General features: G+C 33.2%; 2 protein-coding genes and 1 long non-coding RNA gene across 6 annotated transcripts in view; all 3 read left to right on the top strand.

The window, feature by feature from the left end:
- Positions 1–524, top strand: part of LOC109582801 (ras-specific guanine nucleotide-releasing factor 2-like) — a 5,407-nt gene extending 4,883 nt beyond the window's left edge. Inside the window, exons 1-3 of one of the 2 annotated variants that reach the window (XR_002185224.1) lie at positions 1–32; positions 171–239; positions 292–524. Coding sequence is in view for 1 of the 2 variants with exons in the window: in XM_019997763.1 (XP_019853322.1) it covers positions 171–239; positions 292–417 (195 nt within the window). In the remaining variant the exon portion in view is untranslated. The remainder of the gene's footprint in view (positions 33–170; positions 240–291) is intronic. The other variant, XM_019997763.1, reaches the window with a different exon arrangement.
- Positions 1–12,958, top strand: part of LOC105313096 (ras-specific guanine nucleotide-releasing factor 1-like) — a 31,878-nt gene that overhangs the window by 15,371 nt on the left and 3,549 nt on the right. The gene's annotated exons all lie outside the window — the stretch shown is intronic.
- On the top strand, positions 8,151–12,319 carry LOC109582803 (uncharacterized). Of its 3 annotated transcripts, none has more exons than XR_002185225.1 (8): positions 8,151–8,292; positions 9,598–9,646; positions 10,777–10,879; positions 11,089–11,206; positions 11,257–11,436; positions 11,825–11,949; positions 12,113–12,156; positions 12,245–12,319. It is a non-coding gene; the product is annotated as an uncharacterized LOC109582803 (long non-coding RNA). The 3 variants fall into 3 exon arrangements; XR_002185226.1 differs by having other exon boundaries at positions 11,257–11,416; XR_002185227.1 differs by having other exon boundaries at positions 10,796–10,879.

The raw sequence follows: 12,958 nt of genomic DNA on the forward strand, positions 1-12,958 counted from the left end.
GAGATTTGGTTAACTTTACTAAAATGAGAAGAGTAAGTACCAAGTATAACATTGATAGCATTCAAATGCATCTTTTGACTTACATCATAATATTAATTTTAATAATTGATACCACGTGAGTCTGTATCTTTAAATATGCATAAAATTATTTATTTTTACTGTTTCTACAGTACACAAGAATCATACACAGTCTTTTACAGCATCAGAAAGACCCTTATGATTTTAACTTTGATCCTGAGGTACATCAATTCTTCAGTTACAGAAACAATTTACTATTTTTAACACTAATAGATATCTAAAGTTCTGCTGACAACAGAGTTGCCAGGAGATGAGAATGCTCTTTATGAATATGTTGATGAGCTTAGAGACTGTCCTTTATCACCTTCTTCCTCATCCTCCTCTTCCTCTGAACAATAGATAAATGCATTATCATTATAACACTTCATGTGTCTCAAACATGTTAACTTTATACTGTCTGTTTTATTTTGTATTTTATTTGTCCAAAATTTTTTTACCATATTTTATAAATTGCAAGCACAGATTTTGCAGAGAGTTTGAATGTTTTATAATCTCTTGCTTTTCATAAATATATTAATTTTTTTTAATTTTATGTGTGTATAGCAATATTGTTTTCTCCTCCACAATGATTATTTATATGCACTTGATTATCACAGGTGACTGGCATCATTAGCATCAGGCCATTACATGTAGCTCTCAAATTTTAGACATGAGTCTCTTCAAATTTAGACTAATATAACATTGTGTTGTTAATGTTATGGTAATATAACAGTCTAGACTCAATATTAATTCATCACAGATTTTGCATTTCCAATTTATTGCTACTTTAAATTTGCATGTAAATGTAATGTTCTAAAAACTCTTAATGCACCCTGCGTTGCATAGAAACACACCTTTTTTATGATGTTTGAATCTATTATAATAGGCAATACTGAATTTAAAAATTTAAAAAATTGTTAAAAATTACAAAAATAATTATATTAACAACGATTTCTAATAATAGTAATACTAATAATAATACTAATAAAAATGTTTTTAAAATTAATATTAAATACTTTAATTAATTAAATTTTACTTTAATTAAAAACAACGTAGAGAAACAGCATTCATATGTTTATACAATTTGTAAAGAACAAGTTAGCATTCTAAGTTAGGAACAAATTAATAGGTTAAGTTAGTAAAATATAAAATTGTTGTTGATGCTGACCCAATCTTCAAAGCTCATGCCTCTCCACTTGGTATGAGAGCCTCAAATACAGAGGTGGGTTGCACGAACCAAAGCGAAACTGATCTTTGTTCTCACCCAGTTTAAAGTTGTACTATATATAGGATTTATCCCATTTGACTGCTAACCTATCAGAAAGGAGCTTGATAAACGTGTGCATCTCTGGACTTACCAGACCATCAACAATGCTGCACAGAGGAGTGAAAGAAGCATGTTGAATTTCACATATATGACCATATTTTGATTTCTTTTTTCTCTCTGCATTAAGAAGTACTCGGTCAGGTGGAATAGATTGGTAGGAGGGAGCATCCAAATCCAGTACCCAAATGTCAAAAAGGGACATTGCTTGTGGTTGCCAGGCACCCCTAATGCCCACATATCTTCTAAAAACAATACTGCTCGTATTATATATAGAGACCCTTATCACAATGAAGGCAAGGTTTTAATGCATCAACTGGAAATTGAACAAGCCCAAATTAGAATCCTTATGTAACAAATTAAACTAGTAAAGGTTTTTATATCATTGGTCTCAGCTTGAGCATGATTTTAAAGATTTAATGGAAAGTATTGCACTAACTCAGCTTCACATGCTGCATGAACTGAAGTGTACAATCTGGATCAGATTACGTGACAAAAGCGGTGACATAATCAGAATAAGAAGCTTGCAAAAAAAGGGAATAACTATGGCAAGACTTAATTGTCTATAGGTAATGCCTTCGTGTCAATATGGTGCTTCAAATATTGGTATATCTTTCTTCTTACAGCAACATCCCTAAACATTAAAAACGATTTCCTAACTCCCTTTCTTTTTGCTAATAAGTGTACGCAGGTGATGCCCTTTTTATCTTGAGATTTAGGATCTAGTTTATGCTTTTCAACTAGTTCTTTTACTATACTAATATCTCCTCCCTCACATGCTGCATGAAGTAAACCACGTCCTCTATTATCCATTACATTAACACCTTGAGGATAAATACTGGATAAATAACGAAACACATCAATATGACCATTGCCGCAAGCTGTATGTAATACAGTACATCCTTTATTATCAGTAGCTGTAAGGAGATCATGATGAATAGAACTACCAGTGACTGAGAACAGTAAAGCTTCAGCGGTATCCTTATGACCAGAGGCAACTGCTAAGTGTAATGGTGTCTGTCCTTTCTTGTTAGTAATTAATATATTGATATTATAAGCGCTGGATAAAAATGATACTACTTTTGTTTGTCTCCACATACAAGCAAGGTGTAGTGGTGTGTTACCATCTTTATCTTGTACATTAATAAGTATGCTTAACTCATTTTTCAATAAAAATCCCAATATTTTAAATTGTTCCGTAGCTATAGCAATATGAATTGGTGCACGGTTTTGATGATCAGTTACATTAGGATTACAATAATTATTATCAATGAGATACTTCAATACACTCAAGTGACCCCTCTCTACTGATATGTGAACTGCTTGAAACCCTTTATTATCAGTAGCTGATAGATTACACTTCTTACTAACAAGATATTTAATAACCTCTAACTGATTGAAGTACACTGCAATAAGGAATGGAGTACGACCATGTTTACTGTGGGGTAGTTCAAGTGATGATGGTATGTGTTCTATAATGTACTGGATCAAGTTCAGTCTTCCCTTTTTACATGCTAAGTGAATAGGAGCCAGTCCCTCATCATTCAGAGCACATAGATCTAACTGATAATTCTCTACCAAATGTTTGAGTATAGGAAGAGAGTCACTGTACTCACAGGTAATGTGAAGAACTGTTGATCCATTAGAAGTCTTAGCTGCTACATTACACTGAGGAAGACTAGTGAGATAAAATACAACGGGAACATGGCCTCCTTCACATGCTCTATGAAGAACTGTACTACCAGTATCAGTAGTAGTGGCATTAAAATCACACTGATACTTGTTGATCAGTTCCTGTAGACAATGTAGCTTACCTTTATAAGCAGCTGAATGAGCTAGTGTATACTTGTTATTGCTAGTGTGATTAGTGGTATCCACACTATATTCCTGACTGTACCATTCCAGTATATGAGTATGACCATTTTGTGCTGCTCCATGTAATGCTGTTAAACCATATTTATCAATAGCTAGAGGCTCAAGTTTATACTGTTGTATTAGTAATTGTATTAGATCAAGATTACCTGATAAACAGCCATATGTAATACATGTACTACCACACGTATTTTTAGCATTGACATCACATTTCATATCATTTATTAGAAATGTGACCAATTGAATATTACCACTCTCACATGCTAAATGCAATGTTGTTTTACCTTCACTGTCAGTAGAGTGTAGTAAAGTAATGTACTGAGGATAATGACTGGTGATATGAGTGATAAAATGAGTGTGACCACTGAATGATGAATAACGAATAGCATTCCAACCTCTGGAATCTGTTAGACTCAGACTGCACTTGTAATCCTTCACATACAATTCCAGTAGTATAATATTACCAGATTCAGCAGCATAATGAATTGGCAGCTTACCATTACTGTCAGCTTGATGAGGATTTAACTGATAGGTAGTTATTAATTTTTTAACAAGAGATAAGTTAAGAGACAGTGAGGCATAATGTAAAGCAGTGAGGCCATTTTTATCAACTGCAGTGGGAGACAAACCTTGTTCAGTAATAAGATATTGAACTAAATCAAAGTTACCACTCTCTGCAGCACGATGTACTAATGTCTTTCTGTCATATATTTTATCAATATCACAATGTCCATTAATGAGATACTGTGTCATATCAATGCAACCATTTCTACAAGAATGATGAAGACATGACATACCATCATTATCAGTGATATTAGGATCACTGTTATGATTACTAATAAGATACTTAACAGAATTAATGTTACCTGACCAGCAGGAGTAGACTAATGGTGTACGACCATAAGTATCAGTATCATTAGCATTGAGATTATACTGAGATATGATATAACTTAATACACTAGTAGAACCTGACCAGGCAGCATAATGTACTAGAGACATACCATCATTATCTAATGTACAATTGATATTATATTCTTCTAATGCTTTCACTAGCAATGTACTGCCACTCCATGATGCTAAATGGAGTAATGACAGACCATCATTTGTAGTCGCATTGATTTCAAAGTTAGGGCAAGTGCTAGCTTTCTCGAGAAGTGAAGAAAGTATTTTTACTCTTACATTTCGTTTGATAAAATTAATATTTTGTGTCATTCTAGTATTATTAATGATCTCAATAACTGATGCATCACCTTGAGCCATAAGCTTACTATACACAATACCAGCTGGAATGTGTATACCTGCATTAGTTACATAATGTAAGCATGACATGCCATCATTATCATTAACTAATAATGCTTCATTACCTTGAATACTAAGAATATACTCAACAACTAATGATGAAGCATACCATGAAGCATAATGAAGTGGAGTCTTACCATATCGATCCTTTACATCAATTGATAATTGATATCGATTTAAAAGATACTTAAAAAGCTCAACACTTTGATTATTAGAAGAACAAGTATAATGTAGTATACAAGACCCTGAATTAGATATGTCTTGTGAGAAATGGTTTAATGATTCAAGCTTGTGGATTAATACTATTTCTCCACTTTGACAAGCTAACAATGACAATGAGGCACCGTCACAATTTATTTGAGAAGTATTACAATTTCTCTCAATAAAAAATTCCACTAGGTCAGAATGGCCCCCCATTGCTGAGTACAGTAACGCAGTGTTATTGCTATTGTCTGGTTGATCAGGAGGAATGTGACACGTGTCTACTAGATACTGTACTATAGATAAGTGGCCTTTATAAGATGCCATATGTATACTAGATACACTATTATCATCACCTTCATTAGGATCAATACCATATTGATAGATGAGTAGTTGAAGGATCTCAATGTGTCCACCATATGATGCCGAGTGTAATGGAGTCCAACCATGAAGACCACGATGATATGTGCTGTAACCAAACTTGTTAAGAAGCCATTGTACTTCATCTTTTAATCCTCTCCAAGCTGCTTCATGTAATGGTGTGCTGGTATTCTCATACCATAATGGATCACATATATCTAAATAAAGAATACATTTATTATTAATGTAAAGTAAAACACTCCACACACCATCTACCATATCATTGATACAAATCACAAGCTGGTCAAATTTTAAAAATCCAATTTTCATCTGCTTCTTAACAAGCATTACATACACAGCCACATTGATCAGGTCTGAAACCAGGCCTGATATTATTGTGGAATCAGCTGTGATGCAATCATGATATACAATCGTACTACATCAGGTCAGAGCAACAGGCATAATCAGCAACAATGTCTGTCAGGACTGTCCCAGTACTAATTGTAATATTAATTTTGGATAACATTTCTGAATCAGGCCTGAAAATATTTGGCTGTGTATGCATGAGTAAGTGTAATAAAAAATGTCATACTATGGGTAAGTCTTTATTGCTATAGCAACTTTTGATGTGCCATGGGAGTTATACACTCATACATTCACGGCCCATTATATGCATATTTTATAGTACGGTTACTTGTTTTGACAAGTCAATTAATTGAGCACATGAGCAAGACACATTGTGTTACAGATATCAACCTGCCTGGTGAGTGTTATAGGACTATAGTACCCAAGACTGGCTTTATTCAACTCGTTCACTGAGGTATATGCTGATTTCTTTCAACCTGGAAATATTTGTCATTCCTTTCATCAAGAAAAGTCTTGGGCTATGGCCTAAACTACTTTTCTCGAGGGTGTTATACATTTCTAAACCCTCCAGACAAGTTGATATCCAACACAAAATTTTTTTCCAAATAAAATTTCATATGTGAGTATGCAATATACTTGTTATGCAACAAGAGAAATTAAATGTCACTTCAGTAGTATAAAAAATATATATACTTAAGTTACTTTGTACTTACCAATATCAGCAGATGAATACTTTACCTTTTCTATTGATAGCTGTAAAATTATTCTAACTTAATTTTTATTTGCATAATTATTATCACAAACCTCTCTTAGATCATATTTATCTTCACCACATGTTAGCTCAGTGATACCAATACTAGCTAACTGTTGCTGTAGCTTTGTAGGTAGAGGAAATAATAAAGTGTAAAGATACTCAGGAATGAGATGTTTTAGAACAACAGAACCAGGACGAACACGAAGAAAATAAATATTAAAATGAGGAATGTCACATTCTTTTGGTATTGCACAACGAAAGAAAAAAAGATCATCCATTGTATAGTCATCACGTTCGACTTTAGCAATCATTACTCGTGTACCAGGAGGAACATCTGTTATACCAAACTGTACAGCATCAACATCTCTTAATAGTCCACCACTATTTATAAAATAATCCTTTAACTTCTCTTCATATGCTGACCAAGTTCTGTTCAAAGCATTTTTCTTGCTCAGAAACACTCGAACAAGTTTAACTATCAGTTCATAGTTAAACCATGATATATACTTGTACTGTAAGGTTGCAAAAAGATCTTTCATTGTTTTAATGTCACTAAACTCTTCTCTAACTCCTTGCACTGCACTAGGATTTTTGCTTCTATTAGGACCCAACAGAGCATGAACACGTAATTTAAGGTAATCAATGATTTTAGGAAGAAGTGCTGGCTGACTTACAAAAGATTCGATTGTTGGTTGTAATACATCAGCAAAATCATTCTGTAGTTCGTGTATTTTCTTTGTTAAGGGGTAATTTTTTTCAGGACAATGAACATAATCTGCATAATCTGTAAAAAGTAAAATTAAACAATAATCATTATTTTTATATAAAGCAATACAATTAGACTATTTTTATCACTTTAAAAAGGCATAATCTCATGAATAAAGATTACCCTCATTTGTCATTTCAAATTTTATATTATTAATAAATTTTTTAAGGGAGGCCAGTTATTATTATTACTATTATTTTTATTAAATTTTTGAGGGATTCAAACAACAAAAAACCCAACATAACACACACAGCCTTAACTCTTGTCAGAGTTATAGGAAAATAGATAAAATTTGAGCAATGTGTAGTGAGAATTTTTAAACAAAAATTTAAGAGTGAGTTTTGGTAGATAATTTGAAATTAGAGCAAAAAAATTTTAGAGGCTTATGACAATTATAAGTAGATGTGAAAAATTACGCATCAGTGTTATAAAGCAGAATATATTTTACCTATTGAATTATTTGACTTTCTAGGTGATATTGAGGGTGACATTACATCACCAACAAAAGAGCTACCTCTTCTAGCAGCTGGTTGTGGACAAAAACTTTCATTATTACTTGAGTTGCCTGCTCCTAAAAATCCTTATTATGATTCCAACTATTGGCCATTATTAGATATACCTGTTAACGCAGATGGTGATATTCCTTGTGTGGTAGCTGGTAGAGGATGAGGAGTAGCTCCTCCAGTAGTAGCTGGTAGAGGATGTTCATGAGCTATTTTTTCAGCCAATGCTGAGTTTCCCCCACCTTCTTTCACAGCTACACAAAGCGATCTCCAGCATGGAATACTATATGCTTCATAATCATAATTTTTGTTCAGCCAATGTTCTATAACTTTCTGCAGACAAGATATTATATTTCCATGAGAGCTAGCTTCTATGATATTAATGTCAGTTATTCTCAAACGTAAAGAAATAGCAACAGATTTCCAGCTAGCAGAAATAGACTTCACTTTATCATAAACTAAATGATACTCATCAATACCTACACAAATTTTTATAAAATATAATAGTTAACTGAGTACAAACTCACTCAATTCTTTGTTGCAAACGTTGATAAAATCAGAGGGAGAAAAGTTTGTTGCCATTATGATCAGGAATTTTCATACCCACGCAAATGACGCATGTCTGCGTGGGTGTTTTGCTTGCAGACAGATGGAGAAGAGTCAGCCTCGGAGTCAGCACTCTTGTAATAATGTTTCATTTGAATTTCTATTTCAGAGAGTGATTTGATACATTTCACCTTTCAATTTCCATAGTCCGTGGCTCCGTGTTACAACACACACGCTGTCACTGGTGAGTTGAGTACTTGGTATTTTATAGTTATAAATTATACTCAAAATGGTGTCAGTTTTAGATCTTCTATTTTTATTGGGTTAAAATTTCAGTGTAAAAGTCAATCGATTGTGTGTGTACCATTTTCCATTTACAGTCTTGCAGGCCCAGGCTACACTCATTTGGGCAGAAATGACTGTAGGCTGGGAAAATGGTGGATTTCAATTATGGCAATTTCTACATGTACCATACAGGGGTTATATTTCACTGGAAATAAATTTCGCATTTTCATTAAATTCCGCACGAAATTAAATTCCACAAAAGAGGTGTGGCACACTAGGAAAAATGGCTGCAGAAGGTAGGATTCGCGAAAATTTATACCAACAAATGGCAAATCTGGAAAAATTCGTGAAATTTTATACCAACAAAATAAAACCCCTATACAGTATCCAATAGCCAATATGAATTACTCGCCAATAAATCATCTTGTGTGATGATTCTTATAATAATGCAATTTTTGCTAATTTTCAAAAATAGGCCACTCCAATTTTAATTGTTTTCTCTATCCTGCCTGCATAACTGTGAGCCCGACCCTTATATACTAGCATATACCCATGTCAAGCATTATTTCAACTGCCCATAATAATAACAAAGCTGAACTCATGGTCTGATGCCCATTTGTTTTTTTGGTGCAAGATTTCTCCTACGATTGTTTCCTGTTTTTATCACCTTGAATTTATCATATCTTTTAATTCACTAAGACTTGACTTATAGAGGGGGTTTTGTGCATCTTCTATAGTTTCTTGAAACTTGTCATGACAGTCTTTAGACAGAGTTTATGTCTTATTTAGAAAACTCAAAACTGTTAGAGGAAATATCTAGTTACCGTACAGGGCAAAATGTTCGCAGGACGAAAATTTCATAAAAATGAGTCAAAAAGATATTTGTAGTTTTTATTTTCATGAATTCACTGCAACAGACCAATAAATATCATATGACCAGTTATTTTTGTGGTTGAAAATGTCGCGGATTTACTTTATCGGCAGAATTTGCGTCCCGCAAACATTATGCCCTGTACAGTATTCAAATTTATCTATTTATTTAGAGGGGTATCTTAGAGTTATTTTACTTTGTGTAAGGTACATATACGTTGTACACGGGCAGATTTACTTGGTTGCTAACACTAAGCATTGTTCTGCCTATGATGGTTGAAACCATCTCAACAAATGAACAATCAGTTTAATCTCTTGGTTTAATAGCCATGTTATTCTAGTATACATAAGTTTCAAAGGAATAATTTTGGTCTTCGACCACTTCTTTTTCTAGGCAGAACATAATGATAAGTTGTCTGTTTTCAATAAGAAAATCAAAAAATGTAAGTGTGATAAACATGCCTTGCTTCCTTAATTATCACATTATGAACAACATATGGACCAATTAATACACCATTAACATTATTATTATGCTTAACCTTACACACTCTCTCCATATCCTGTAGTATTACATGTATAACATTCACTAGCTGTAATTGTTAATTAGATTATGTGCCCACACAAACAATAATTAGACACTGTTTAGAATGCTTAGAAACTTTAATGGCTACTACTTTGTGTTTTTAGTAATACATGTACTAGTCTTGTCCCACCCCTTCGCTACCTAAGGGAGTGAGTGAGACTATACATGTATATGTATAATCTTTACACATGTGTATTAAATTTTTACTATATTTTTTAGTGATATTATGATGATGTTTAGGGTAGGCAAATTATGCTTCAATTTCTGCCTATTATGCTTTTTAAGGCCTTCATACACTAGGCAACATGTTGCTGGCAACTTCTGTGGTCACTTTGATCTTGTGTCTAAGAATAGAATTCTGTTCTATTTTTGGAACAAAATGATTACAAGATCAAAGTAACCACAGAAGTTTCCAGCAACATGTTGCCTAGTGTATGGAGGCCTTAAGGCACTGCTCCAAATTCCATCCTATTAGGCTTTGAAATGAATCCTATTAGGCTCATTGTTATGCTGATATATTCAAATATCAAGTTACATGTACATGCATCTGTTGTAATTGCAATATTATAATAATGCCAGAATCTAAAATGTTTCCAGACTTTGAGTCACTGCAAAATAGCACAACCAAAGCTACTGAACTTGCCACACTTGCATGTTACTTAAAATCATGTGGTCAGTCGGAAATTTTTGACCTACCGTATAGCGCTTTATTTTGGCGGCACTTTATTTTGGCGATTTTGCTGTAAAATTGTAATTGGCGGTTTTTAATTTGGCGATTTTGTGTGCACGTGCATTACTGAACATGTGCATTAATGACTGGCGGTTTTAATATTGGCAATTCTGCTTCCAAACTGCCAATCGCCAAAATAAAACTCTGCCAAATTAAAGTGTTATACGGTATGCTCCCATTATGCTAGCATAATAATTTGCCCCATTATGCTCCAAATTATGCTAGCATAATTTGCCTAGCCCTAATGATGTTTCTATTAGATAACTTGTTTTATACAAGATATTCAAGAGCTGAAGTCCCACACTCCAATAGAACATGTTGATTATGCAGCACTGTCTGAAATAGGAACTGAATTGGCACAAAGTAGGTGACAATACACATTATCCCTTTATAAAAACAGCATAGCAAAGTATGTGACAATACACAATACACATTACCTTATAAAAATTGATTGGCAAAGTAGTGACACATTAATATTAATAATACTCATTAAAGTCTCTAGCATGACCTCATTTAATTATGTACACATGCATATTAACTCCTTTTTTCTTTCTGGCCCTTTCATATTGCAGGGTGTGACAGATGAAGTGTTGTATTCTGAAAACATTCGTAACGTTCTTAAAATAGAGTCCAAAATAGAAGTAGGTTGCCCTGTGCTCTTAGACAAGGAGCAGGCATTAGTTAGAAAGGGTAAGTACATGTATATTAATTGCTAAGTTATTTTACATCTCTTCTTAAAGGTATTCTCTGTATCTGGAGACAGGATGATAAACTGCTCACTTTCTCCAGAAAGACAAGAAGGAGGCAGAACTATTGCTTCCTGTTTTCAAAGCATTTCCTAGTGACACAGAGAGTAGAGAAGAAAGGAGAAGAAGGATACCGTCTGTTGAAAGAGAACAGGTTGCTCTCACTCGCTAAATGTAGGATACATGAACATGCACTCCCTGAGTATCCACGTAACGTAATACATGTACATGTACATGTACAGTATTTACCTTAAAGAGAAAGTTATTAGTGTGTACTTATTGTAGCGATTTTCATGATACTGACATTTGGCTGGTATTTTATTTAGCATTTTCGTCATTTAATAGTAATGACTATCAATAATTTAATTAGAAATTAATTTTAGTGTGGACTTAAGTTAGTGACGGTTTAAATTGCTAAAATTCACTAAATTAAATACCCACAAGCTTGTCTCCTTAAGGTACATGACATGTATTATTGAATTTATGTATTGCTGGTTATGTACATTATACTCATCATTATTTTACTCTTATCTCTCTCTTTTTTGTTTTTTTTTATTTTTAGAGTTACGTTTTCTCAGTTTTGGTCTTGAGATTGATGATGGTTCACAGAGTCAGTCTAAGCAGAAGTTGATATTTATTGCAATGTCAGTGGCAGAGAAGGCACAGTGGATAGCTGATATTGCTCAGGTACAGCGTATATAAATTGTGTTTTAAATACTTTGAATAAATACTAACCATGTCAATAATTGCCTTTTTCCCATGAGCTTTATTAAAAGCAGCAAAATTGTTACACCAATTTTATTAAAGATTAAAAGTACTACATCAGTTACTTAATGTTTTGTTCCTGTAGTGTATTGAAAATGAGAAACAGAATAAAATACTTCAAAGCCAAAGGTGAGTGATAATTAGTGATACTCACCATAGTGATACTAGTGACTGTGAGTTTTAATGATAATTATTTATTTATTTTATTTTTCTCTAGTCAAGGGGAATCTGTTGAGCTCAATTCAAAGTTTATGCGATACAGCACATTTAGAAGCGGAAAAGAACAACTGGTAAAAAATAATTTGAGTTGCTTATTTCAATATTTTTACAACCTTTTGCCCCAGGATTGTTTTCACCCATTTGTGATGAATAATTACATGTATAATATTTATTTGTACAGCTTGTGTTACACTTACATTTCTTCTATACACGTTGTATTGGAGAAATAACAATTAAAATGCCTTAGCAATCTACCCTCCTACTACTTTAAAGCATTATAAGGTAGAGAGAGCTTTTATAAGTTTTAAGAATCTTACTATGCATGCAAGGTGATAAAAACAATCTTAGTTTACACTAGTTATTATGCTTAAAATGGCCATAGCGCAAAAAAATTCAGTTGGAATCAGCTCAAACTTGGTACATAGCATGAAGACGTCAATGTGTATTCAGAAAATGTAATAAAAATTTTGGGTGATTTTGGAGCCATTTTTTAGAAAAATGATGGGCTATTATGGTACAGGGTACAGATTTTGGCTAAATTTTAAAATGGTCATAACTTTAAAAATTTACAGTCAGAATCAGCTCAAACTTAAAGACATCAAAACACATCCCAAGAAACTTCTCTGGTTTATTTCAAATGCTTTATAAAGTAGAACCCAGCTACACATGCAAAATAGTAAAACAACAATTTTACAAATGTATACTTGTTTTT

This window comes from Amphimedon queenslandica, unplaced genomic scaffold, assembly GCF_000090795.2.
Source record: "Amphimedon queenslandica unplaced genomic scaffold, v1.1 AMPQUscaffold_13354, whole genome shotgun sequence".
NCBI lineage: Eukaryota > Metazoa > Porifera > Demospongiae > Haplosclerida > Niphatidae > Amphimedon > Amphimedon queenslandica.